Source organism: Neltuma alba, unplaced genomic scaffold, assembly GCF_004799145.2.
Source record: "Neltuma alba isolate B1F8T4 unplaced genomic scaffold, ASM479914v2 tig00010929_pilon, whole genome shotgun sequence".
Taxonomy (NCBI): domain Eukaryota; kingdom Viridiplantae; phylum Streptophyta; class Magnoliopsida; order Fabales; family Fabaceae; genus Neltuma; species Neltuma alba.
In genome coordinates, this window is record NW_021635704.1 from 189031 (window position 1) to 216693 (window position 27663).

A 27663-nucleotide genomic window follows, 5' to 3' on the forward strand; every position below is an offset into this window, starting at 1 on the left:
TTTAACATGTACAACTAATGACTACTTTAGAAAAATAGAAAAATATGAGAGATAAAATAGATGGGGATCTTATATTTAGAATTAGATTAAATATCAAACTAGCTCTTATATTAAACACTTGAAGTTGTGTGTTTGTGTGTGTATATATATAGGCAAAATATATACGTGTGCGGATGGCAAAAAAATGTGTGTGTAATTCGTGCAAAGTCCGTAATAAACTTAAAAAGAATGGCCATAAATAAACTTAAAAAGAAAAATTTGTGTCAAATGTCTATTGAACTATATTTAAGAAGCTAATTCGCCTAAGATAAGGAAGGGCACACGAAATACTTATAATTTCCTTTCAATACCTGAAGAGAAAAGTTGAGGACAAGCATGAGATGAGTTCCACATTTCTTTCCTCCTATTTTTCTCCTAAAAAAACTCATTTATTCTCTCATTTTTCAGTGAGTCAAGCAAAGATATGATTTTTTTTTTGGCCAACAAGGTGTGAACATTAAAGTTTGGTAGTTAAAATAAAGTGAATGTATTTTATCAAAAAAATAAAATAAAGCAAAGAAACGGAAGATGAATTTTAAATTTTCATAATTGTGTTCAGATTCTCACACACCATACAAGGCACGAGAATGAATGAAAGGACAAGGGGGAAAAAAACTTTATCTATAATTTTTTTTAATAGATCATGTATGAAATTTCAGCAATATATTTAATAGAAAAATTATTTTTTGCCAACAATTTAATAGAGAAATTAGCATTTTCAAAATCTCCCAAAACATGAGAGATCAATTTTTTTTTTTGGTTACAAGAGGCAGGATCGAACCCGCACGCACACACTCCCACACACACACATGCATACCACTAGGCCAAACAGCCGATGATATGAGAGATCAAATTTGGATGCACAACAGAGTTGACACAAACTTTTGCCAAAAAAATAAAAACATAATCAACATAAGTAATATATAAAGGTAAAATACATTACTCTTTACACATATTAATGCTGTATTTAATTAGTGACCATATATGTCTGTATTTAGCTGATAAATATTTAGAGATAAAATAAAATATTAACCAAAAATGAGCTCGAGACACTTGAGACCAAAATCTACATCTCTTGATGTCCAAATCTGCATCTATACGTATACTAATATAAAGTAAAGAAATGCCAATAAATACCACATAGCTGGCAAAAAAAAACAATAAATATCGTTTATTTAAGAAATATGAACGTTAGAATTTCAGGTAAAAAAGTAACGTTAAAACGGGGCTTCTTTTGGCTTAGATTGATGAGCACGCAACCTCAATACTCCAGGAGCCATTCTCTTTATTTTTTCACTTTTCTTTTCCTTTGCCAAGGCACAACGGCACCTTAAATAAACAAAATTCATGCTCAATTTTGAATGTACAAAAGGCCAATGACATATTGACACGCTTTCCCTCGACGCTGCTTGTATAAAAGGCCAAATGACCGCTTTCTTTCTTGTGCCGCGCTTAATCGCACTCTCTGCTTTTCCTCCTTCTCCCTGACTGTAACCGTCTCTGGATTCTTCGATTGGAACCGCTTCAACGGCCTAGCAAATGACTCTGATGACTCCTCCGCCACTAGATGTGATTACGAACTTCTTTCTTTCTTCTCTCTGTTTTTGGCTTTTCTTCTGTAGCTTTTAATTCAATTCTAGAGCAATCGATAATGGAAGTGGTTTTGCTGTGCATGTTGCTTTTTATGCTTTGAAATCGACCGTAATTACTACTTTTCTCTCCACTGTTTCGCTTTGTTACTAGGATTTTCGGTCACTGGATGCGGTTTACCAATTTGACTTTGTTTTCTACAACAGCAGGAGGACGATGAGACACTTGGTCCCCGCTCCGACTTTCCAGCGGGTCCTCGACCTGTTCAAGGTAAATTGGATTTCCGGATGTCACTTACAGGTTGCCATGTGGAAGATCAGTCACTGAATGTGTATGATGATAATACTTAGCGCGAAAGTTATCTCCCTTACTGTTATCAGATCATACGTATTTTTATGGCAGTTGGTTTAGTTTTGGTCAACTGTGCTTAATGTAAAGTGAGCGGTAGGTTTGATGAACAAAATAATGTTCATTTTGTTGTTCTTCTGTTGGCCGGTTATCTTGCATATGTTGCGGGAGTGCTCGGGTTGCTGAGGCTGTTATTCGGGTTGGAATGTGGATATTACGCTGCGCGGTTATTCTGGGGGCCTTGTCTTGTTTATTCGGTCCATTTAAAATGATGAAGATTTAGTACCTTTTCTTTTGTTTTATAAATGGCATAATGGTATGTATAACTGGTTGAGTTAGTTATCTTTAATGGATCCACATCTTTATGTTTCGCCTTGTAGTTGTCCAAGCGGAAAACATTGGTGCAGTGGATGCTCCTGCGGTAGTGGATGACTCACCATCAGGGAGATTCACCTGGTCCATTTACAATTTTTCCAGGCTTACAAGAAAACCCATATATTCTGACATTTTCTGCGTGGGGGGTTACAAATGGTACATTGATATTTGCCAATATTATTTTTGGGTGAATTAAAATCTTCCAGTATACATTTTTTGTTGAATTTCTATTTGCCAATTAATGTTTATTAGTTGTTAATATGGGTACTGATATAAATGCTAAATTATGCTGGTCTCGACTGATTTTGATCGCCATTAAATCGCAACGACAGGCAGATACTTATCTTCCCAAAAGGGAACAATATTGATCATTTGTCAATGTATCTGGATGTTGCGGATTCGTTGACATTGCAATATGGGTGGAGTATATATGCTCAGTTCAGCTTGACCATTGTTAGTCAAATTCATAACATAGACTCAATCCGCAAAGGTACTTTCCAATGTCTTCATATTGTATGTATAATATAAGAAACGGAGTTACATTGGTGGGGCTTTTCATGTATGAAGGAGAGCATTCGGCACTTCTCTTTGTATACACTGCAATATACTGAATTGAAGTGGAGCTCATGAACTCAAATGTTATACTTCTCATCTTGTATGCTTTGGTTAATCTAGCATTGCCAATTGATGCTGCTAGATGGCCAAACATTTCAGTCTTATCTGCTGCTGAACCCACCCTTTTTATATTTCTTATTAGATTTTGCTTAGCTGTTAATTATATTTCTTATTATCTTAATCTGAATCGAAACTATACTTCAAATAAATCTGATTCAGTCTACTTCAGATAGATGAGTATGGCAGAGTCAGTGGGCTTTAGGCTCAATGGCTAGAGTCGTCAACATTTATAAAAACAATTTATCAGAAAATTCTCTTGTGCAGTCAGTAAACAATTTGTTTTGATGGTTGATTTACTAATTAAAATGCAAGCATTTAAAATAATTATTTACAGTTATGTTCATGGCGGCTGTTACTGTAAAAAGTGTGGTAGTGAAACTATTGTGAAGATAACACTAGTTGGAGATTTAAGTGGTCGTGTCAACTGATGTGATAGCACTGAGGTTTACCAGTTGCATTCCTTAAAAAGTATGCATTTTAATTTTCTTTTGTTTTCATTTTTTAATTATGCTCTGAGTGGGATAAGATTTGAATTATATTGATTTTATTTCTCAAGTGAATTGTGTCATACGTTGATGTGGATCCCAAATGCTCCTAAGAGTTGCTTCTTTGCTTGTAAGGTAAAAGTAGTATTTTTTCTCTCATGCAAAATATATTTTATCCTTACTGTGATAGCATAATTGTTTATTCAAGCATATGATGTCCAAAAGCATGAATAGGTAGGAAAATTTTTATTACGTGACAAGATAGGAAGTTTTCTTGAGATGGCATAATTTTTCGTTAGTCTTATTAAGCTATCACCAAAAGAAGGCACCTAGATGCTTGTGGCTCCCTTCTTATCCTCTTATTGTGCTTTAACATGATATGACTACTCTTTTTCATTGCAGAAACACAACACCAGTTCAATGCACGTGAGAGTGATTGGGGTTTTACTAGATTTATGCCTCTTGCTGAATTGTATGATCCTGGTAGAGGTTATCTTGTAAATGATACATGTATAGTTGAGGCTGATGTTTCTGTACGGACAGAGGTTGATTACTGTTCTCATGACTCAAAAAAAGAAACTGGTTATGTTGGACTGAAAAACCAAGGAGCTACCTGTTACATGAATTCTCTACTTCAGACATTGTACCATATTTCTTATTTCAGAAAGGTCAGTTGCCGTGTTATAAACCATGTGTTTCTATGTAGAAGGAAGCAGCTCATAAGCCTTTGTTTGTTTCAGGCTGTGTACCATATGCCTACAACTGAGAATGATTTGCCTACAGGGAGCATACCTTTGGCATTACAGAGTTTATTTTACAAGTTGCAGTATGGTGACACTAGTGTAGCAACGGAGGAGTTGACGAAGTCTTTTGGATGGGATACACACGATTCATTTATGCAGCATGATGTCCAAGAGCTTAACAGGGTTCTCTGTGAAAAGCTTGAAGATAAAATGAAGGTACATGATTTTTTTTAATGGAAACTGTTTTCAGTCATGTTGTAAAGACAAGGTAGTTTTTCTCCTTTTAGACACATGAATATTTATATTGATGTCTTGGAGATCAATGCGTTGGACTTTCCTACTGGCATAGGGAACTGCTGTTGAAGGCACCATAGAGCAGTTATTTGAAGGCCACCATATGAACTATATCAAATGCATCGATGTGGACTATAGGTCAACAAGGAAAGAATCATTTTATGGTATGCATTCTAGGAAGATGTTGCTTACATCATTATTTTATGCACTACTAATTCTTATGAAATTTGGGATATTAAATTGTAGATCTTCAGCTTGATGTAAAAGGCTGTCGAGATGTCTATGCTTCGTTTGACAAGTATGTGGAAGAGGAGCGGCTTGAGGGTGATAACAAGTATCATGCAGAACAGTATGGTCTACAGGTAAAATATAACTGAATTTATCCCTATGATTGCCAATCTAGCTTCTTTCTTTTGGATTAGTTATGGTTGATACTCTCGATAATAATCTTTCTTTCTTGCTATTCTGATATTCTTACTGCTTGAAGTACTGATTTTTGATTTCCCTGTTGTCATTAGTGCTGTAATTGTTCATGTTTTGTCATTACTAAGATTTCACTTTCAGGATGCCAAGAAAGGTGTGTTGTTCATTGATTTTCCACCTGTCCTTCAACTTCAGTTAAAGCGATTTGAGTATGATTATATGCGAGACACTATGGTAAAGGTCAGTTTTAATTCAAGATCAAATCCTCTCCCTTTTTGTATATAGTCAAACTAAAAAAAAAAGAATAATGAACTTTCTTTGTTTAGTTTTTTCTGTAGCACCAGATGTAGTTGCTTCATAATTTTGTGTAAGGTAACGGTAATAAAAGTGTAATCATGGCCTTGACGCCTCTTGAGTTATCCTATATTTTGCTTGAAGTCATAACTAAACTATTCACAACCTTTATTTTTAGGGAAAACGTGTTTTGATTCTTGATACTGAATGACTGAGTGGTTTTTCCTTATGCTCATTGGGCGGAAGAGTTTCTTTTAAGAATGATTTTATTCATATGCTTCATTAAGAGTTTGGTTGGCAATCGAAACTTAGGATTGGTGGTCCAAGGATGAGGCTTTCATATCTGGTTTGGTTCATTAAGACTTACGAGTTGGAAGGGGAGGACTCATATCAGACTGGTTGGGGATCTTAGCTTTATTGTGTAGGAAGTCCCTTAAGTTTAGTTGTGAGCTATATGAAAAAAAAAATTGCTTTTTCCCTCTTAAAAACAGCACTTATAAGGAATTTCAAGATGTTCATGCTTTTAAAAATAATTGAAAGCTAGTAAGGTTTCTGATTAATTCGAGAATGCCTTTGAATATTTTGAGAAGTGCTTTTAACTAAAAAATACTTTTTATTATTGTAACCAAATGCAGAATGACCACTTTTTCATGAAAATCTCCACACAATGAATTGCCTAGTAGGCTGCCTATACAGAAAGATGGTATCGTATTCTTATTGCAAGGCTGGTCAGACGTTTTGAGGATACTAGGTTAGGTTGGCTATTTAAGGCTCTTGGCCATTTGGCTTACTTTCATCCTTCTTGGAGTATCATTAAGATTGATGTTATGATGGTTGGGTTTAGTTTTCTTGCTTTTTCCTTTTATTGTTCTTGATTGTAATTTGATAGTAAGAGTTGGGAGAGAGAGAAAGAGAGATAGAATACTGTGGAATTCATAAGAAGATAGCTTATGCTGCATTATATTTATAGTAAGAAAAAGTACAAAAAGTATTCCATCTCTTTGAGAGTATAGTTCTGCTTATTTCCAACGGTAATATGGGTTTTAGCATAAATTGTCCACAGCTTTCCAATCCTCTGCGAGCTTAATGTTAACTATGTGCTTGGCTTATTTTTAATAACTCTTTTTTTATTCTTTTTATGTTGGTTCAAACACAAGGATGAGAAACTCATAATTTGCTGTTTATTGTTGTCCAATTGTTGGTTTGAAAGTAATAGGTGGATCTTTGGATTGAAGATTTGGTGCTGATGGTTTTACCCCGTTTCCTAGCGAATTTTTTTCCTTTCTATTTATTTGGTGCCTTTTGATAAATTTGTCTTCTCAAACGGAAAATGAGGGTAAATATCTGTGTAGCTGCTCTTCTTTTTCCCTTCCCTGAAGTGTTCCTAATTCTTGTTGATGAAGTGATTTTTGTTTTTAATGACTTGAAGCAAACTGTACAGTTGGCTTCTTGGATTTACAGTGGTTTTTAGTTGCTTGTTTAGATGCTATTCTTGGCTCTAGATATTGCCCACATTGTGCTTTATTCTTTTTTCTTTATGATTTTCTTTTTGCCCACATTGTGCTTTATTCTTTCTTCTGTATGATTTTGTTTTCATTTGGGTGCCCAGAATTGGAATCACTGATAGTTTGATTGCCAACAGATCAATGACCATTATGAGTTCCCCTTGCATCTGGATCTTGATAGGGATAATGGCAAATATTTATCTCCTGAAGCAAACAGAAGTATTCGGAACCTTTACACCCTTCACAGGTATGATGATTACGTCTCATTGATGATTGCATGTAAATAAATGCATCGTTTTCCATATTGACAAACTATGTAGCTTAGCTCTTTGTTAGACTTGAAAACCGTTTTTACACATCCATCTCTAATGGATGAGTTATTGGAGCTGATTTGCTGGAATTAGAGAGGCAGGTCATGAACTTTAGATGTAGTCACATGAACCTCTCTTTTAGATGAATTGAGTATCCTTGAAGATGCTGTTTCAATCACATTTCCATTTTCAATTTGAAAATAATTTTTTGCCAATTTCTGTTATTGTCAGCATCCATCTCAAATATTCTGGGAAATATTTTTGTTATTTTAACATCAGGAAGAATTTACTACTTTGCCACGTGTTTCTTTGTCACATGCAACAACATAGTCAATTAATCAATCATCCATTGTATATTCCATGAAACAAGTGTGAAGCAATTAATAGTTGATATATATGAAGTGTATATTGGTCCTCCCTCATGCAATTGCTGGGAAAGGTAAGTGCAGTGGGCATGCGGATTGGCAAGGAGCAACCCAGATCAAAGTTGTTGAGCCCTAACAAATTTTGTATTGGTATTCACCTGGATCTGTAGATGGGCCTTGCCAAACCAAGGAAAGCTGGATGGAGACTGATGTTACCTTCATAACAATGTTGCTTTTCAGTACCATTTGCAACGTAAATACTTAGTTGTGTCACGCTTTGCAAACCTTACTAAATAGATTTAACCGATTGAGTTCATTTAGTATCAGTAGGGTTGTCCAGAAGTCTGGTTGGCTCAGCAAACCTGCTCCAACCTGGTCATTTTGGGTTGAGTCAAAAACTGAAAAGGGCCAAAAGCATCTGGTGCAACCTTGCCCACTCTGGGAGCTAGGATTTGAATTTTGATGCAAATGATGCTTATTTAGCATTTTTTATGCTAATCCTTGGCTCCAGTGGTTTTGGTCTGCTTCATAAGGTTATCTTTTTCCTCATATGAGAATTTTGGACACTGACAACAGGACAATGACATTTTCAGGGGTATTTTTATAACCTCCCCCCCCCCCCCAAAAAAAATTAGTCCATTCTTGACCTGCTATTTCCCCTGGTCCAGCCTGATGGCCACTGGTTCTAACCCATTTAGGGCCATGGGCCAGGAAATCTGGCTCAAGGGGTTCTACAGGCAGGTCCATTTGCACCATTAATTGCTGGCTTTGGAAGGGCATGGGTGTGTTTTGTGAAAAATTGCCGATTGTGAAGAGGAATATGGTAAGGAGAAGGTTTATGGTTTTCTTTGTTTTTTTCCTGAACATATCCTGGGGTTTTTTTGGAGGACAATGTTATAAAGGCTTTTAATGATCTTTTCTCTGATAGTGAAACTATTGCCGACGCAGGGTCTACCTTCATGACTCTTGTTCCTATTGAAGACTTACCTATTTGAGTGAGGGACTTGGGACCTAACACCCTCTTAAGAAGTCTCCTTAGTTTAACACTCAGGTAGTATCTTTGAGAATCATAATACTCTCCTAATCCTTCACCACTTCTAGACTTAGCCATGAACACACGATGGATGGGCTTCTCCTTGCCCTTTAAACCCAAAATATAATCTTAGTTCATATTTCTTTTTCTATCCTGTTATTCAGCTAGAAAGCATTGAAACTCTCACTTTCAGCCTATGAACCTAACTTCTGACATCTGAAGAACAACTTGCAGATTCTCTTGGATTCTCCAACTCTTAGACCCTGATTTAGGAGTGTTAGGAACCTCCACCGGCTGATTGTCATGGATGTTGGACATTGAATTTTCCTGACATCAATATTACAAAAAGATCGGTCACCACTGAATAGGGTTTGGCTTGTCGATTCATTTGAGGTTGAACTGTACCTGGCTTCAATTATTCCTCATTCTGGGTTTAAAATGATTTTTTCTAGACTGAGAAAGAACATTACATGCAAAACTTGATAAAGAACAAAAGAAAACAGAGATACCCCCTGAAGAGACCTTGAGAAGAACATCAAAGTGGAGGCATCGGAACTGTCCCGTGTTACTTCAGCTGAAGATGCAGGATTCACATTTAAAAGGGTGACCATTATGTTTGAATCTAGTAAACATAAAGCGGAAATGATTGTGCTCCACAGTTCTCTGGCTCCATATCCTTACTGAAGCCTTGGTACTTTGCTCAAAGAAATGCATCAGGGTCAGAGGATAAACATATTGAAACAAACAAATGCCTCATTAATGGAAGTTGTTCAGTTCTTTGAAATGCCCATTTGTTTATCTGGAAACTATTATGTTTGGATAGTGCCATATGTTTTTCTGTAGATCAAAAGTATTTGTATGATACAATAATTTGGTTGGTTAGTAATGAGTCTTGCATCTTAATGGTTTGGCTTGCATTGGACTGTGTATTATGTTTATGGATCTTGTCAATGTTGTTTGTTTGCAGTGTTTTGGTTCACTCTGGTGGGGTTCATGGAGGACACTATTATGCTTTCATTAGACCAACATTATCAAATCAGTGGTATGTTTTTTGTTCCAGAAAAAATTCCAAATTCAAAATCAGAGCAATTATTTGTGCGTGATACATTATTATCCAATCTTTCTTTGCATTGATCCTACATTAAACATATTTCTACCCTGAATTGTCTCTGATGTCCTGATAAAGCTTACTCCCCTGTACTAAGTAAAAAGAAAAATCTTGTACAGTCCAAGCTTACCACCTTATATTGTATTATAGTATCGAATTGTTAGTATTTTTATCTTGTGATTTACGACTTTCAGATCTCTTGACTTAAGAGATTTGTTAAGGTTTGATGTGACCAGCACCACCATCTTGACTATATGATTTTGCTGAAGTGGGATCTTACAGTGTTCAAGTTGAAATTTTCAAACTCTTGGCTAATCCTATCTAAATGCTCTATTTTGACTACTCTGAGTTTGACTGCTTCTTTTATCTCCCACGGGCATTCTTTTTCTTCTGGAATTGTTACGATTGTCTCTATCGTCTTGTGATCTTATCTTTTGGTGCACTGGAGTTATATGATATTTTGTGAACATTTTTAGAACATTAATTACACTTGAAGATTACAGAATTTAGAAATTTCAAAGGACCAAGGTCTTGTCCTGAATTGATTTTTTTTTTTTAAATTGATTATTTAGTATTCATTTTCATTTTTCGGTACTTTGTTTTTTTTCCTTTTTAAAAATAATCATCTTTTCAACGTTTCCTATTTCAACTTTGATTTTGAATACTAATTTTTATTTTTATTGCTGACGAAAATAAAAATATGAATTGCTGAACAAAAATCATACCAGAGTAGTAAAAATAGTAAAGATGAGTACTGTTATATGGGGAATTAGGGGTTAATTACGTTGCAGGAAGAGCGTAGTTTGGGAATTTAGTCAACATTCTCTATATAAAGGGCTAGCATATATGTTTTCCCTATGTCGGTGAATTTTTTTTTTTTTTTTTTCCGTTTTCCTTTATATTTCCCATTTTACATGCATCAAGTATTGAAAAGAATCAAAGTTAAGTACTAAAAAATCAACTTAGAAAAATCTTAATTCTAACCAAAGACCATGGGTCCATCTTTGGAGTTTCTAAAATCTTCTTGTCCTTAATTGTAGTTAATGTTCTTTGAAAGTTCTCAAATGTCATTTTTCCTACTAACTAATACATCCATACTTAAGTGTTGTTTGGTTCATGCAAAGAATTGAGTTAGATGGATAGAAAATGTTATATGGTAAATCATTATCCACCCAAGAAGGGTTGAAGAAGCCATGACAAGATATCTTATTATTTTTCTTTTCATAGCAAAAAAATTATGTTTTCTATCCTCAGTTGCTAATATATTCTCATCATCACTATCATCACCATTGCTATTACCTTGCCAGCATTGCATTCCTCTAGCTACTGCAGTTGCCACCCCTGCAAGAGCTGGCATCCATTCCACCCATACCATTATGGGGCCATTGTTGCCTCTGCTGCTACCACCACAGCACCACTATGCCAAAACTGTCCTTCTATCCTCTACCTCAACTTTCACCACCATCATTGCCACCACAACTGTCACCAATGTTGTCACCACCATTATCTCTTCTTTCCCCACCCTCATCACCACCACAGCTTCTACTATCTTCGTTATCATGTTAGATAATGAGTATAATCTCTATTGCATTTATAAAATGTTATTCTTCACATTATCAACAAAGCCATGATATTGTCATATATCTTATGCCTTGAAGCAGCCAGTACCAGATAGTATAAAATGATTTATATGTTGGATAGATTATACAGTACTATTTCAAGCATGATTCTGCTTGTTGCTCTAGTGGGGCCTTTAACGTATCTCTATTTTTGTAGTTTCATATTGTATCAAGTTTGAATGTGCAACATGATTTGATTGTTCATAGGTTTAAATTTGATGATGAACGAGTAACAAAAGAAGATATGAAGAGAGCTTTAGAAGAACAATATGGTGGTGAAGAAGAGGTACTACTCTATAAGCAGTGATTTAGCCTCCTTCATTTACATTGGCATGTTATATTTGTTTTAATGAAAATTTTCTTCTAATATTGTCTAATATTGTCCTGTTTCCTTCATTTTTCCTTGTCCTCCACAGCTACCTCATACAAATCCTAGGTTCGATAACTCTTCCTTCAAATTTACAAAGCACTCAAATGCTTACATGCTTGTTTATATACGTGAAAGTGAGAAGGACAAGATCATTTGTAATGTGGATGAGAAGGACATCGCCGAACACCTTAGGGTAAGATATCTGCTGTGCTAATTATGGCATGATTTTTATGTGGTATTTGCATGTAAGCATGGTTAACTTTAGAATCACTATGCAGTTGAGGTTAAACAAAGAACAAAAACAGAGAGAGAAGCAGATGAAGGAAAAGGATGAGGCTCATTTGTACACTATCATGAAGGTTTAAACTTGTAATCTTATCTCCGTTAAAGAATTGTTAGGTTTTGATGTATTGTATATCATGCATGGGCCTTTTGTCTTGGCCTTATTTTGTCTAAACTTTCTGTTGTTGGCCTCAGGTTGCATGTGATGTGGATCTGCATGAACAAATTGGGAAAGATATATTCTTTGATCTTGTGGATCATGATAAAGTGCGAAGTTTTCGTGTTAACAAACAAATGCAATTCACCTCATTTAAGGTATTATTGGACATTTTGTTTTGGCTCACTTTGATTTGTTAGGCCTTTTTTTTTTTTGTTGATCGCCTTCTAGATTTGTGAAGCTCATTATAAAATAAGAAATATTGCAGCTGGGAAGGGTTGCAGAGATACTTGTTGTACTGTGGCAGAGCTGAGGATGGGTGGCTGTGCTTTGTTTGTTTGCAGTTTCCTTTGTATGGATTAATTCCATAGCCTTCGTTTAGGGGGAAAAAAATTGGGCATGACCGCATGTGGAAATATTTCCAGATCTCATGTGATTCCACCTTTATGACCTTCAGCATATTTTGTTGGCTTATTCCTCTTGGAATCTGTGCAGCAGTCAACCCTAATCTCCTCTTAACTGTTGGGCATTTCTTTCCCTTAATGTTTGCTCTGTGTAATTTTTAATTTTTAATGCATTTTTCCGTTTCCAGGAGCATTGACTTTCATGTCTTTTATCTCCCCGATTTATGTTTATTTTTGTTTAGCTGTCGTTTTGTATCGATATTCAATATTCTCTGACTCATGAAAAATTCAGAATATTTTCAGTAATGAATGAATTTCTGACAAAGGTTTTGTCAGGAAGAAGTTGCACGAGAGTTTGGTGTACCTGTTGAGTGTCAACGTTTTTGGTTGTGGGCGAAACGCCAAAACCACACATATAGGCTACATAGACCACTGACACCTGAAGAAGAAGCTCAATCTGTGAGTAATTTTCAGTTTTTTGCCTATTTTCAAATCAAGTTTATCCGTTCTTATATTTCATAAAGCATTTTAGCTATCATATCTTCATGAGTTGACTATTATATATTTTACCCTTCTTCACAATCTTAGTTGTGTGGGATTTTCCTCATATCTGCTTGTGTTTGTACCTTTTAACATAGGTAAAAAGGAATTAATGATCTGTGTCATCTAATTTATTCATTAATATGTTTCAATCGTTCATATTAATGAATATAATTTCAAGAGTCCATTATTATATCATGACCATTTTTTTGGAGAGTATCTTCACGTTGATGTTGGGAATGTGGCGTTAGATCAGTACTGAGACAGGCCAATCTTCTCCTATTATCACTCCAGTAAAAAAAAATAAAAAGAGAAATAAAAGAAAATCTCCTGTTATCAAAGTTCTCTATTTTGTTATATTGTATAGTATTGAATGAATTTTTACCAAGACTCATGAGAAGAAAGAATTCAAAATCTTAACAATATTATTTGTTAGTTGAATTAAAGCTTCTTGATAAAAATAGAATTAAAGCTTCTTGATAAAAAGTGATGTTTACATAATGGGGAATATTCATAATTATCTTGCTGACGTTGATTTGTATAAGCTGTGATGTGACACTGAACATTTGTAGGTGGGACAACTAAGAGAAAATTCTAGCAAGGCTAATAGCGCAGAGCTCAAGTTATTTTTGGAAGCAGAGACGGGGCAGGTAATGTTTTCCTTGATAGTTTCTTCTTCAATTGGTTTATCTGAATTATAGTGGGGTTTTCTTGGGCATGGAATTTACCTTTATGACTTAGTTATAACTGAGACGGACTTATTCATGATGACTCGCAAAATGAATTAGGATTTGAAGCCCATTCCTCCACCAGCAAGGTCTAAAGAGGAGTTCTTACTTTTCTTTAAACTTTATGACCCTGCAGTAGAAGTGCTTCGGTACTTCCTCTCCCTTTCTTCTTTGAGTTTAAACAATGCTTAATTGCTTGGGGTTTCCTAATTTGGTTTCCTCAGGTATGTTGGGAGACTATTTGTGAAGAGCCATGGGAAGCCTGTACATATATTAGCCAAACTAAATGCGATGGTTGGATTTGCTCCTGAAGAAGAAATTGAACTCTTTGAGGCTAGTCAAATTGTTTAACATCTCTTTATATTGTTGTAATATGTACAGCATCAAAAGAACAAGAGAGGGAAAGAGTGCTTATGTTTTATCATGTTCATTCAGGAAGTTAACTTTGAGCCTCATGTTATATGTGAACATATTGACAAGAAGGTCACATTCCGTGTCAGTCAGGTAGAGCAGGTTTTTTTTTATATGAATTGATTGATGTTTTGCTACTCCCTTTTATATTGTTTCTTTGACAATATCAGTATTTTTTTCTGGGCTCACTTATCCATGCATCTTACTATGCCCTCTTATTTTTGGGTAGCTTGAGGATGGAGATATTATATGCTTTCAGAAGGCTTCACAAGTTGGAAAAAGTGAAGAATATCGTTACCCAGATGTTCCTTCATTCTTGGAATATGTGCATAACCGCCAGGTTTGAGCTTTCTGAGGATGGGATATTGTATGAATATTCTTGTATTTCTTTTGTTACGTTCTTATTTTTGTATATTTAATCTTGTATTCTCCCATTTTAAGAAGCATAAAATCAGCAAAACAGGTAACCTTGCCATATCTGATGTGTTAGATATGGGGCTGTGGAATTGTGGGGAAAAATTATATTTTCATTCATTATTGCTAGAGAATGATACTGAAAGAAGCCAACAGAGATAGTAGAGAAACAACACTGAAACTGGATTGAATCACAATAATCTTCCTCCAAGAAGAGACATAAGTTATAACTGTAAGAGAACACACTAAAACAAAGATAAAATGATGAAGAAAGGTAATCTTCGAGAGGCCACTCTCCTCACCAAACTCAATGCAAAATAATCCATGCCTTCCCTTTGAGAAACCAACAACTATTGTAAGTAGAAAAAGTGATTCTCACAAGTCACAGCCCCCATACAACCCTTTCCTTGGTCAGGCCTATAGCAGCCCTAAAGCAACTCTAATGCTTAGTTCCAAAAGAGTAAGAATCTTGAGGTCAATGCCTACCTTGGATCAGAAAGTGGCTTACCTCTTTCTTGTATCTCCCTATTTTAATTTTGACCAGTACAAGCAACTCTATCATTAGCCTCGCCTAAAAGCTTCTGCTTTCCTTTGTCTGGTATGTTCCTATTTTAATTTTGACCAGTAAAAACTAAGGAGCAAAGAAGGGGGGAAGCTGCTTAAATTAAATTAGACTCTTTTATTTGAATAAATTAGACTTTTTATTGATAGAAAAACTAATGATTAGTCATAAAGGAATCGATTTTTGGTTTTAACCTTCAGTTCGTGTTTTAATATCTTACAGTGTTTGTTTTGTGGGATTTCTTATAGCACTTTAATCTGCAGGTTGTACACTTCCGCAATTTGGGGAAACCAAAAGAGGATGAATTCTGTCTTGAGTTGTGAGTATTCTTGTGTAATTTTGATTTTAATTGTTTTTTTCCTATGAACTATAGTGAGTTCCATGCATTTGTGTGGATCCCAAGAAGAGCTCTATCATTTACAAAGTTAAAATTTATGAATATAGTGTGACTCTTTTTATATATTATATTGATATATTGATATGTTTCATTTAAGTACGTCCGGTGGTTCTCATATGTTATATTCTACAACAATATAGGTCAAAGCTTCACAACTATGATGATGTCGTTGAAAGAGTAGCACAACATCTTGACTGGGATGATCCTTCTAAAATCAGGCTAACATCTCATAACTGCTACTCCCAGCAGCCTAAACCGCAGCCTATCAAGTACAGAGGAGCAGAACATTTGTCCGACTTGCTAGTACACTACAATCAGGTTATCATTGTCAATTCCAAGTCTTTAGTGATAGTTTCTGTCATTTTAAAATTGCTTGGAAGAATTTGTTGAGAGGAATTTCAAATGGATCTTTGTTTTCGTTCTCAGACTATGATATGCTAAATCTCGCCATTTGGTTTTGTTTCTAGACTTCTGATATTTTGTATTATGAAGTATTGGATATTCCTCTGCCAGAACTGGAAGGGCTGAAAACTCTTAAAATTGCTTTTCATCATGCTACCACGGATGAAGTGAGTGTTGGTATTAGTTCCCCTCATATATCATGTAGTTGTTATGCAGTCTTTCTATATCAAGTCTTATGCTTCTAACAGATTTATCATTTACCAGATAGTGACTCATACTATTAGATTACCGAAACAGAGCACTGTGGATGATGTACTTAAAGATCTTAAATCGAAGGTAACTTTTACACAAACATAATGTTTGCTTTAATTATAAAGGATGCACTAATTGCAGATAGACGCTTGCAAAAACATGGTATTACTACTTTGAATGGTGCCCTTTCCTATGCTTTCGTCTTATAGATACTTCTTTTACCATGTTAATAGATTGTCATTTTTTTAACTTTTTCCCTATACTTTTGTATAAAAAGAATTTATTGATGACAAGGGGGGCGGGGAAGAGGTCACTTCCTCTGTTTCAAATGTAAGGCATGTTTTTGTAAAATCCTATGTTTCAATATATAAGTCACTTTACAGAGTTCTAACAGCAGTTAGTAACTTTTCACCTAAAATGCCCCTTAGATTATATCAAAATTACTTACCTCCTACCTAACAAATAATTAATGATTGGTAGTATCAAAGAACAATAAAGCTGGAAAAAATTGAAATCTTGACTACCTGACTAGTTTTCTTGAATCTACCATGTCTTGTTAAATCAGTGAAACTACTTACTCGCAAATATGTGGTTTGTTGGCATCACTCCCGATTCTCTTTTTCTCATGTCTGTACGTGTTCCATTATATTCCTAGATCTTGTTCTCAGCTGTTGATAGCTTGATCAGGAATTTTTCTCCCTCTTTCAATTGTATATGTGATTTTTTTTTTTTTTTTGCTTTTGTTATCTGTGGCTTGACTGCTTTTGTTGATTTCTGAGCATTCGACATCTTATTTTGTTGGTGTATTTGTTGTAATTAATTTGTTGATTTGCTGTTCATCCTCTCTTTCATCCTTTGTTGTGATTAATCTGGATTTTCAAAATTATTATGTCTTCTTCAGTCATCCATGTATATAGATATTGTCTGTCTGTCTCTCTCTCTCTCTTTTTTGTGGTCAATTCCCTATTTTACCCTTCTGTTTAACTCATCTGTTTGGCGCACATGTTGATCCTCAGCATGGCTGCTGTTTTGCTCTTGTTGTTCTTTGTTGAAAATGTGTCCCAGTCTCTAATGCTGTTCTGCCAGTGTCCCAAGCCTCTGCCTTTAGCTTTGTTGAATACTCTCCATGCTAGGGTATTAGTTTTGTGGTTAATTGTATTGTGAATTTAGGGTAAAAATTTGTATATTTAAAACAAACTATAGCACCTGTATAAAAAATAATAATAAAATAAGGAAGATAGGAATGTTTTGTAATAAAATAGGAAGATCAAAATTTAAAATATTAAATGGGGTAAGAAATTTTCCTCATAAAAAATAGTGATGATTTATATCTAAAATATTATATGATTATTTGAGTTATTAGTTATATAGTTTATACAACATTTTCTTTAAAATTGTAATGCCTTCCTTCACCAGGGTTTGTGCCTTTTTAGCGCCTCTTGCCTTGGCATTTTATAGGTTTGGTTCCTTGAGGGCATGTTTCGCCTGTCACTATTTGACTCTACTAGTGAGGAATACGTGATGCTTGAGGACTTGTCCCATGACTATCTCGTCCCAAGCATTGTGATCATCTCCTCCACCTTGAACCAGGCAAACAACTATGTGGAATGTTGAACAAAAGAATAGCAGAGATAAGGGCATGGGTTATTTCTGTGGGGAACAGTTAGGGAGATAGAATCTAGAACATGCAACGTAAGAAGAAATTGTGCGTAGTGTTCAAGGTGGAGGAGACAATAACACGTCTATTAAAGATGGGAAATTGTGGGTGGGATGTGCACTCATAATGGGTTGTTCTGGGTCTGATACCAAAATGATAAAATCTAAGATATGTAACGTAAGAAGTTGAGGCTTCTTTACTAGATATTGTGAGCAAGGAAGCTAGGGGAATCTTTAATACAGAGGTAGTGAAATACGTTAAATTGCCTACTGTCTCTGAAGCATTAGTATTTATACTTGAACATGACACATAGATTGGAAAAAAAACTAATATTACATATGACTCAAACATAACTGATAGCAAAACACAACCGGCATTTAAAAACTTCTATTACTACTATGTAATAACTTACCTTTGAATGGCCTTGTCAGGCCTCTGCCCTACTTTCACTTCTTCCACTTCTATTGGGTCACCTATTACTCTATCATTAGCATTGCATTCTTTTCTCATATTTGCCAATTATTTCTGATTTCTGCAGTTGAAGTCTTTTTAACTAATATTTTTGTGCTGTGAAACAGGTTGATTTATCACGTCCTGATGTAGAGCTTAGATTGCTCGAGGTTTTTAGTCATAAAATCTACAAGGTGCGTTATATTATTAAATCAGTAAATTTTCTTTTGAGTTCTACTTTTATTTAACGGTATTTGAACAAGTTCTAGGGGTTGAGCATTGTTGTTCTATTCTGCTCTTGTTATATTTACTTCCAGCATTCAGGCAAAGGATTCCTCTATGATATTTGGTTTGAGGAGTTTGGAGGGGAAGCTGCAGAAATGCTTGGTTTAGACTTTCCCATTTTATGTGTTAATCTATAAGGAGGGAAGGAGAATTCGTCAATTCTTTAAAATCATACTCTTTCATGCTGATTTTCCCAGTTCGAGTGGTTTGGAGGAAAAACCAATAAACTGTTGTATGATACCCCTTTTTTAAGGAATTGAATTATGGTTATATTAAATCATTGTAATTAGCATTTGAGAATATATTATTATTTTTCTTTTTTCCGTATTTTCTTTTCTTCTCATGTTTATTTGAAAGTTTCTAACTGCCAAACAACTACAATGGGAATTGCTGGTGAACCATCCTGATATTTTGTTTTGTACAAAAGCTTTATTTTCAAATCATTTTTAATTTTGTTATTATTTGTGATCACCTGAAATGAGAAATTGGTTAGTATATGAAAATATCTATTAGATATACCATACAGGACAAATAATTTTAATTTTCATCCTTTTATTAATTATTATTTAATTATTATAATAAGTAAATATAATGTTTCAACTTTCAAACAATGGTTATTTAATTATTGTTTAATAATTATGTTACTTGATGCATTTTCAACGTGTTAATGCATTCACCATTTTCCACCACAGTACCCATTTGCTCTAAGCCATGTTCCTGATTTTAATTATTCTTGTTTTTCTGTTCTAATTTTTGTTTTTGAAGGTGTTTCTATTGCTGATTAGTTTCTATTGTAATTTTATGCTCTACCTAATCCAGGTTTTCCTTCTCAACGAGAAGATTGAGAATATTAATGATCAATATTGGACATTAAGAGCTGAGGAGGTAAAGAACTATTATCGTATCCACACAGATTATTTTGGAATGATTGTTTGTATGATGCGCTGTTTAGATAGATGGGTTGATATATGGTAATTGATGACTTGAATTGGTTGATATCGGTGGCCAATTGGCATGCCTCAACCTCTATCAAATATGGGGTAATAATGTAGCTGAATTTTTATTAAATGGTACACTATTATGATTTTTTTATAAATTTTGTGATGAGTGCATTCTTTTTCTCTTTTATGTACTAGAAAAATGAACTTACATGTCTGCATGAATATTAAACTAGGAAGAAAATGAGATGATAAAAATAGATGAAGAAAGTGTACTAGAAAATAATTTTTATTATATGTTTACTTTTAAGTTTATGTTGGGAGGTGAAACAAAGCTGGAGGGCTTAAAGGCCCACAGATACAATGTAATAGTCTTAAGTTTAAGTAGTTCATTATTTAAGTGTATTTTTTTTAATTTTACCTTATTTCTAATTAGTAGATTAGATAAAATATTATCATTATCTAGAATCTTATCCTAATTTATCCAGGTTATTCAGTACCCTACCCTTTTGTTAATCGAATATAATCAAGAAGCTAAGAAACTGATTACTCAGCCGTCCATCAGTTTATGTAATAATATATGTGGATTGTAGATTGGTCATTTTGTTTTGGAAGGGTAACACTTAAAGATGGTTTTATCTAGGCCAGTGTTATATGGGTATCTAACTATATTATTTTCCACTTGATCCCTCAGCCGTGTTTTCCTCTCTCTCTCTCTCTCTCTCTCTCTCTCTCTCTCTCTCTCTCTGTTTTTTTCTTCAACTATCTAATGGTACTATGACTAACATTGTTCTGATGGTTTAAACTTGATCTGCTACTTTGAGAATGAAATTGAAATTTTAAAATTAATTGTTGAAGATTTTTGAGACACAATTGCTTGGTATTATTCATGTTGTGCGCAATACATGTAGCAGATGAGAAGCAATATATCGGACTGAATCTCCTATAATCAAGTGAAAAATAAAATAAAAATATCCTCGTAGTATTTTCCTAATCTGGCCAAATCATACAGGGCCCTAAATGGATTGAATAATCAAAATCAAAATAGTAAACCCTAAAAAATAAAGAGAAGATAGTGCAAAGGGGGTTGGCATTTGGCGCTCTCCAACATGAAGAAACCCTTAAAATTACCCTAATTATAGATTGCTTGATTGTAAATCATTAATCTCACAAGTCGCAGAGCAAACCACACTAATTTGTCAAAACTTTTTGTCAGTGAAATATGCCAAACCGCCTTTTTTTGGGTGGTGAGAGGGGGGATGTTTCAAAATTCATTAAACACCTCTGCTGTAATGGCTTTACTTTTTCACCCTACAGTATTATTCCTCTTCCTTTCAGCTTCTTGCTATGAAGTTTTATTTTTATTTCTCTATGCTCCAGATTCCTGAGGAAGAGAAAAAGCTTGGTCTTCATGATCGGTTGATCCATGTTTGTCATTTCATGAGAGACACAACTCAAAATCAGGTATTGTTAGATAGTACTAATGTTTTGCTGCTATTCCCTGATCACCTCATAAAATCATGCTTTATGTGAGGTGTTAACTTACTACTAATTTATTTGATTTGATTTATCTTGGTCGGGTGGTTTTGGTTTTTTTGTGGTATGATGGGTTAAGCAGCATGTTCAGAACTTTGGAGATCCATTTTTGTTGGTGATTTCTGAGTTTGAGACCTTAGCTGAAGTCAAATTGCGAATACAGAAGAAGTTGCAAGTTCCTGATGAAGAATTTTTTGAGGTATTTTTTTCGTGGAAATTTTTTGATGTCTTTACTTCTAAATGCATGCAAATATACGTTATAAAGTCATCTTTTAATGGCATTCTGATTAAACTAGGTATTGTGTGCACACGTGAGTGCCGCATGTGTGAGTGCCGCATGCGCACACACAAGCGCGCACATTTTATAAGAATGTTGATAGAAAGGTTTATTTGAAGGGAGAAGTTATTGAGATGGAAACGAGGTATTGATAGGAAATATGGAAAAGTTTATTCTTGAAAGAAATGACTTTGCTTTTATGTTTTAAATTGTATTCTTGTGAGTTTTCTTCTTGTGAAGGAAACCCAAATTTGCCTGTGTTTTTAATTTTCATATTGTCAAGTTGATGGCTACATTTCCTTAATGGGAAGGAAAGATTAGTCTCTAAACAGCCAATGATAAATACTGCACACCTGATGAATGATATTTAGAAGCCTTGTGATCTCCCTCCCTCCCTCTCTGTTTCTATATCTCTTGCCCCTAAACCTCCTGTTTGCATTAGAACTAGTGTGTGTTGCATTGGGTATCTTGTTATGAAACGATAACAAAGAAACTTTATTAAATGTGCAGAGTCTCCAATCCCTCTTCACCTTCCACTGGGCACTCCTATTAATACACTTCTGAGAAGAACGCCAGAATGAAGCTTAAAACTCACCTGTATCCCACCCTCTTGCAGAGACCATGACATACCATCATAATTCCTTGGGCTCCCCTCCAAGCTAAACCAGATACACCATAAAACCCTAGAAGATTGTACTGCGGTGCACACAACCAGCCAAGAATTCAAATTATCATATAACCATTTTTTTCTTCTTTCTCTTTCCTGTTCTTCTGTTAATTGTCTTTCTCGAATCCTTTCACTTGAACATCCACATTGATGATGCAAATGCTCGGTTAGTCACATTGATTTCAATACTTTATTCCTTTCCTTTTCTTCTTTCTCTTTTTCTGTTCTTCTTTTAATTGTCTTTCTTGAATCTTTTCACTTGAACGTCCGCATTAATGATGCAAATGCTCTGTTACTTACATTGATTTCAATACTTTTATTCCTTCCTTTGTTAAACTTTTGATCCCTTCAAAATCATCACCAATGAACTATTATCAACTTAAAGCTATTGAGAAATCATCTTACCATGTGCATGGTTCACAAACAAATAGTTTGTAATCAATTTGGTATTGAACATATACAGGGACCTCTCAAATATCAGAATAACAAGTATCATTCTATTAAGTGAGGTTGAGTACATGAATTGCATGATGTCGTTATTTTCTATTTGCAATCAATTCATAGATATCATTCACCAACATATCCCATTTGTAAGTTCCTTGAGCGTCCTTCTTGGCTTCTCTCTACTTTTCTTACCACTCAACCCCCCCTCATGGGCGCCTTTACCAGCTTTTTGCCTATGTTAAAACTGTTTTAAACTGTTTTTATGATTTTATCCTTGATAGAGCCATTCTCATGTACAATAATTACATATCTTGTGTTTTCTTGTATGATTTCATATCTTTCTCAACATTCTCATCTATGCTACCCCAATGTTATGCACTTGCCCTTCAATGCTCAACATTCATTACCATAAAACATTGTTGATCTTGTAACACAACAACAACAACTAGCCTTATCCCACTAGGTGGGGTCGGCTACATGAATTACACGACGCCATCGTGCTCTGTCAACAACTCAGTTCTTGGATATGTTGTTGATCAAGAGATCTTGTTCAATGACCTCGTTCCTCTCGATCTTCCTCTGCCTCTTTTTATGGGACTCCATATTGTCTGATCTACCCTCCTCACTAGGACCTCCAATGGCCTTCTCTGCACATATCTAAACCATTTTAAGTGATTTTGAATCATTTTTTTCTTGGATAGGTGCTACACTGACTCTTGCTCTGATATTTTCATTTCGAATCCTATCTTTTCTTGTATGACCACATATCCATCTCAACATCATCATTTCTGCTACCCCAACTTTATGCTATTGTTTTCCCTTTATTGCTCAACATTCACTACTGTACAATATAGCTAGTCTTGTAGCAGTTTGATAAAATTTTCCCTTAAGCTTCTCAAGTACCTTCTTATCACAAATAACTCTGGTAGCCTTTCTCCACTTTAACCAACCAGCTTGTATTCTATGAGAGACGTCTCTATCAATTTCCCCATCCTCATGCGTAATGGATCCTAGATATTTAAATTTTGATACTTGAAGAATGATTTGATCCCTCATCTTCACCTCCAAATCCCCATTGCCTTGCCTGCCCCCAAAATTATAATGTATATATTCTATTTTGTTTCTATTCAAGCGGAAACCTTTCAACTACAAAGTCCTTCTTCATAATTCTAATCTAGTGTTAATCTCTTTTTTTGATTCCGTCATGAGAACTATGTCATCCGCGAAGAGCATGGATTTAGAGATTCTTTCTTGAATAGATTTGGTTAGAACATCCATACTAATATTAAACAAGTACGGACTCAAAGAAGATCTCTGATGTAGGCCAATCTTAATGGGGAGTCTTTTGTCTTACCTCCAGGCGTTCTTACACTAGTAGTTACCCCTTCATACACATCTTGTATGGCTTTAATATAAGCAACCCGTACACCTTTCTTTTCCAAAACCTTCCACATTACTTCTCTTGGCACATGATCATAAGCCTTTTCTAGGTCAATAAAAATCATATGTAAATCCCTTCTTTTACTCCTATATCTTTCCATTAACCCTCTTAGTAAATAGATAGCTTTTGATGTGGATCCCCCTGGCATAAATCCAAATTGGTTTTCCGAAATAGAAGTCTTCAACCTCAACCTATATTTCATCACTTTTTCTCACAACTTCATTATATGACTCATAAGTTTTATCCCTCTGTAGCTTGCACAGTTTTGAATGTCTTCTTTATACTTGTAAATAGGAACTAAAATGCTTCTCCTCCAATCATCCGGCATATTCTTAGAGCGTAAAATTTTATTAAAAAAGCTTGGTTCGCCACACCTCACCCTCATCGCCCAAACATTTCCAAATTTCAATAGGAATATCATTAGGCCCAACGGTTTTACCATTGTCCATTTTCTTGAGAGTTGCCTTAACTTCTCCGATACAGATCTTGTGGTAAAAAGCCAAATTCCGATCATCTTCGTTAATTAGCAAGTCCTGTAAGTCCTGAGTCACATAATTGCTGCCTTCATTAAACAACTTGTAAAAGTAAGCCTCCTATCTGTCCTTAGTATCACCATCAGTGACTAGCACTTTATCATCTTCATCCTTTATAAACTTTACTTGGTCCAGATCTCTCTTTTTCCTCTCCTTTTGCTTCGCAATCTTGTAAATATTTCTTTCTTTAGCCTTTGTTCCTAACTCCTGATAAAACCCCTCATAAGCTTTAATATGTGCTTCGCTCACTGCTCTCTTCGTCTCTTTTTTAGCCAACTAATACTTTTCCTGGATTTCTACACTATTGCACAAATGTATGGTCTTAAAACAATCTCTTTTATGTCTGACTTTCTCTTGCACACTTTTATCCCACCACCAAGTCTCCTTATCTCTCTAATCAGGACCTTTGGATTCTCTCAAAATTGCTTTAGCTACCATACAAACCCTTGTAGCTATCTCTTCCCACATCATGTTTGCATTTCCCTGCAACTCCCAAATCCCTTCCTCTAAAAGGATCTTTTTGAATAACTCCCGCTTCTCACCCTTTAACTGCCACCACTTAATCTTGGGTTTTACCACTTGATGACACTTTTGCCTGGTACTTTTAAAACGTACATCAAGGATAAGTACTCTATGTTATATGTTATAGGACAATTTTTTTCTTCGAATAGTATGCTTTGAACCAACCCCTCCATATCTTCCTAAAACTTATCTTTAAGGTGTGCCTCTGCCCCAACCTGAGGTGTATAGGTATTAATGATATTGATAGTATCCTTTCCAACAACTACTTTTAAAGATATTATTCTGTCCTCAAACTTTTTAACCTCTATCTCATTTTTTTTTTCATGTTTCATCAACTATGATACCAACACCATTCCTTACACTCACCTTTCCTGTGTACCATAGTTTATACTCTCCAAGTTCCTTGGCAACTTCTCCAGTCCATTTGTTTTCTTGGAGGCATAAGATATTAATCCTTCTGACCCTCATAACTCCTACTACCTCCATAGATTTCTCATTCAGCGTCTCAATATTCCAAGTGCCAGATCTAATCTTGGTCTCACAAACTAACTTCTTTAGCTGTCTTTATCCAAGAGAGTGCGGTAGCCCTCGCTCATTTAATACTACATCCGGATGACGATGCAGCAACTCTAGCCCACTTCTCCCTGTACTCGAGTCATACAGTGCACTACTTCTGGGCAACAACCTAACGTTAGCATAATTACTTCGTTGACGCATGTTCATGAGATTCGACGGGTTTTTATGTTGGCTGTCGAGGGCCTAACACAACCCTCCTTCTTTATCCGGGCTTGGGACCGGCTATACAATATAGGCGGAGTTATTGTTGGCCTTGTAACATTTCGATAAAACTTCCCTTTAAGCTTCTTAGCTACTTTATGATCGCAGATGACTCTTGATGCCTTCTTCCATTTCATCAACCCAACTTATAATGCTTAACATCTCCATCACTTTCACCATCATTTTGTACTATCAATCTCACGTGCCTTAACTTTGGCACTTGTGGAATGGTTCTAACCTGCCTCTTGTAATAAAGAGATTTATGTTGTTTGCGCCATCATTTCACCGTCTAGAATGATTGCTGGCTGATCAGTTTGATCCATGTTCACTCTAATGTGGGAACTCTTTTATGTTGAACGAATTTGGTTTTCTTTGATGAATGACGTAATATTTCTGTTGTCCCTTTTTTCCAGTGGAAGTTTGTTTTTTTATCATCTGGTCGTCCTGAATACCTTCAAGATTCAAGTGTAGTTTCAACTCGGTTTCAGGTGTTTTAATTTTCTCTTTCCTGCGGCTTGCCTTTCCTTTTGATTGTGTTAGTCTAAGGATTTCCGTAGGGACATTGCTTCTTTTCTACGAGTTACTTACTGTATCTTTAATTTTTAGAGAAGGGATATCTATGGTGCTTGGGAGCAATATCTTGGACTGGAGCACACTGACCATGCCGCAAAAAGGTCCTTTGCAGCAAACCAGGTGTGTGATATGTTGCTCTTCAGAGTTCAGACTAAACCTATCTAATTAAGGGATGGGATTAAATTCTTGTCGATACGACTCTTACTGGTAAAGTAGGGTAGGATAGAACTATATATAGGTTAAGTGAGTAGCATCCATTGTCACAGAGATTAAATAAAATAATCAATTACGTGGATTCGTTATGTAGCTGGATGGGTTGAATTGAGATGGTCCTCGGTGTGGTCTTTCGCTGACTATTGCTCTAACCTAAATCTGTTTACAGCCTAAAAATTGATAGGACATGATACTTCAATTACATATCTTCTTGATCCTCGAAATGAAAAAGAAAAATGAAGAGATCATTATATCGTTACTTATGTTATTAATTTTATGTACAAATTTTAGATTCCTATGATATTATCTCTCAATCTTGCAGAATCGTCATACATTTGAGAAGCCAGTGAAAATCTCCAACTAGAAAACCCTCAGCCAACTCGTTCAAGCTAATATAATGAGCTCTCTGAAGGCAGTAAGAAAGTTAGGATGGAGAAGCTGTCAATGTTCGTACGAGTACTTCGGCGTATCCGTATCCATAATTCTTAAGCTTTTAGCCTTGAAGCATTTTGAACTAAAATCTCTCGAGCACACTTTTGTGGCGATCATGAAAATTGAGTTTTTTTAACTCGTGTAGCTTGGGACATGCGATTTTGGTGGAGTGATCACTGCTGTATAGTGGCTATAGGTATATTCATGTCATCCAAATAGTGTTTTCCCCGTCGAGTTTTTTTCATCTTTCCGGAGATAAGCATTGAGGATAGGGGTGACCGTATTGTTTTTGCAGGGGCCCCCCTCCTCGGGGGAAAAAAAATCTCGTCATCTTTTTCTTTAGCTATTAGACGCATTACGAGTTGTGTTAATATCCTTTTGCATAGTTCAATTTTGTATCTGTAGCAGCTGAATATTTTGCTTGGTTGTTTAGAACAAATAAGTTGACTGACCGATAATTGGGCTCATTGGTTTAACGAATTTTCGACCTGGATGTTAGAAATTTGCTTCTTATACAATTTGACTTGTAATGTGCTCTTCTGGTCCTTAATATTATTAAGTTAATTTTAATCCTAAATATAAGATATATTTTTTATATTTATTAATTTTTTCTAAACTATTCCTATAGATACTCTTTCAATCATAATCAAGTGAGGAAGGAAGGATATTAAGAAAAATAATTATAGTATTTTACAAAAAAAACATATCATATTTTTTATAATTAACTAATTTATCTAATTTTTTTAATCTAATGACCGAAGGAGTATAACCATAGATAAATAGGGCTCTGGG

At 35.2% G+C, this 27663-nt stretch overlaps 1 protein-coding gene across 5 annotated transcripts; it reads left to right on the forward strand.

The window, feature by feature from the left end:
- Window positions 1-1501: 1501 nt before the first annotated feature.
- On the forward strand, window positions 1502-27404 carry LOC114760055 (ubiquitin carboxyl-terminal hydrolase 12). Of its 5 annotated transcripts, none has more exons than XM_028949304.1 (32): window positions 1504-1608; window positions 1836-1899; window positions 2358-2508; window positions 2685-2842; window positions 3915-4180; window positions 4253-4471; window positions 4605-4713; window positions 4796-4911; window positions 5114-5212; window positions 6909-7018; window positions 9448-9522; window positions 11415-11493; window positions 11624-11770; window positions 11856-11936; window positions 12055-12174; window positions 12757-12879; window positions 13533-13610; window positions 13749-13837; window positions 13913-14021; window positions 14124-14192; window positions 14329-14439; window positions 15339-15394; window positions 15613-15790; window positions 15940-16041; window positions 16139-16210; window positions 18362-18427; window positions 19338-19403; window positions 20837-20920; window positions 21075-21191; window positions 26067-26141; window positions 26260-26346; window positions 26762-27404. In XM_028949304.1, exons 1-32 carry the CDS (start codon window positions 1579-1581, stop codon window positions 26801-26803), a joined length of 3348 nt encoding a protein of 1115 aa, XP_028805137.1. In that variant the 5' UTR covers window positions 1504-1578; the 3' UTR covers window positions 26804-27404. The 5 variants fall into 5 exon arrangements, 2 of the variants coding, with proteins under 2 accessions (XP_028805137.1, XP_028805138.1); XM_028949305.1 differs by having other exon boundaries at window positions 1839-1899; XR_003742013.1 differs by lacking the exons at window positions 26260-26346; window positions 26762-27404 and adding an exon at window positions 21289-21414 and having other exon boundaries at window positions 1503-1608.
- Window positions 27405-27663: the final 259 nt, after the last annotated feature.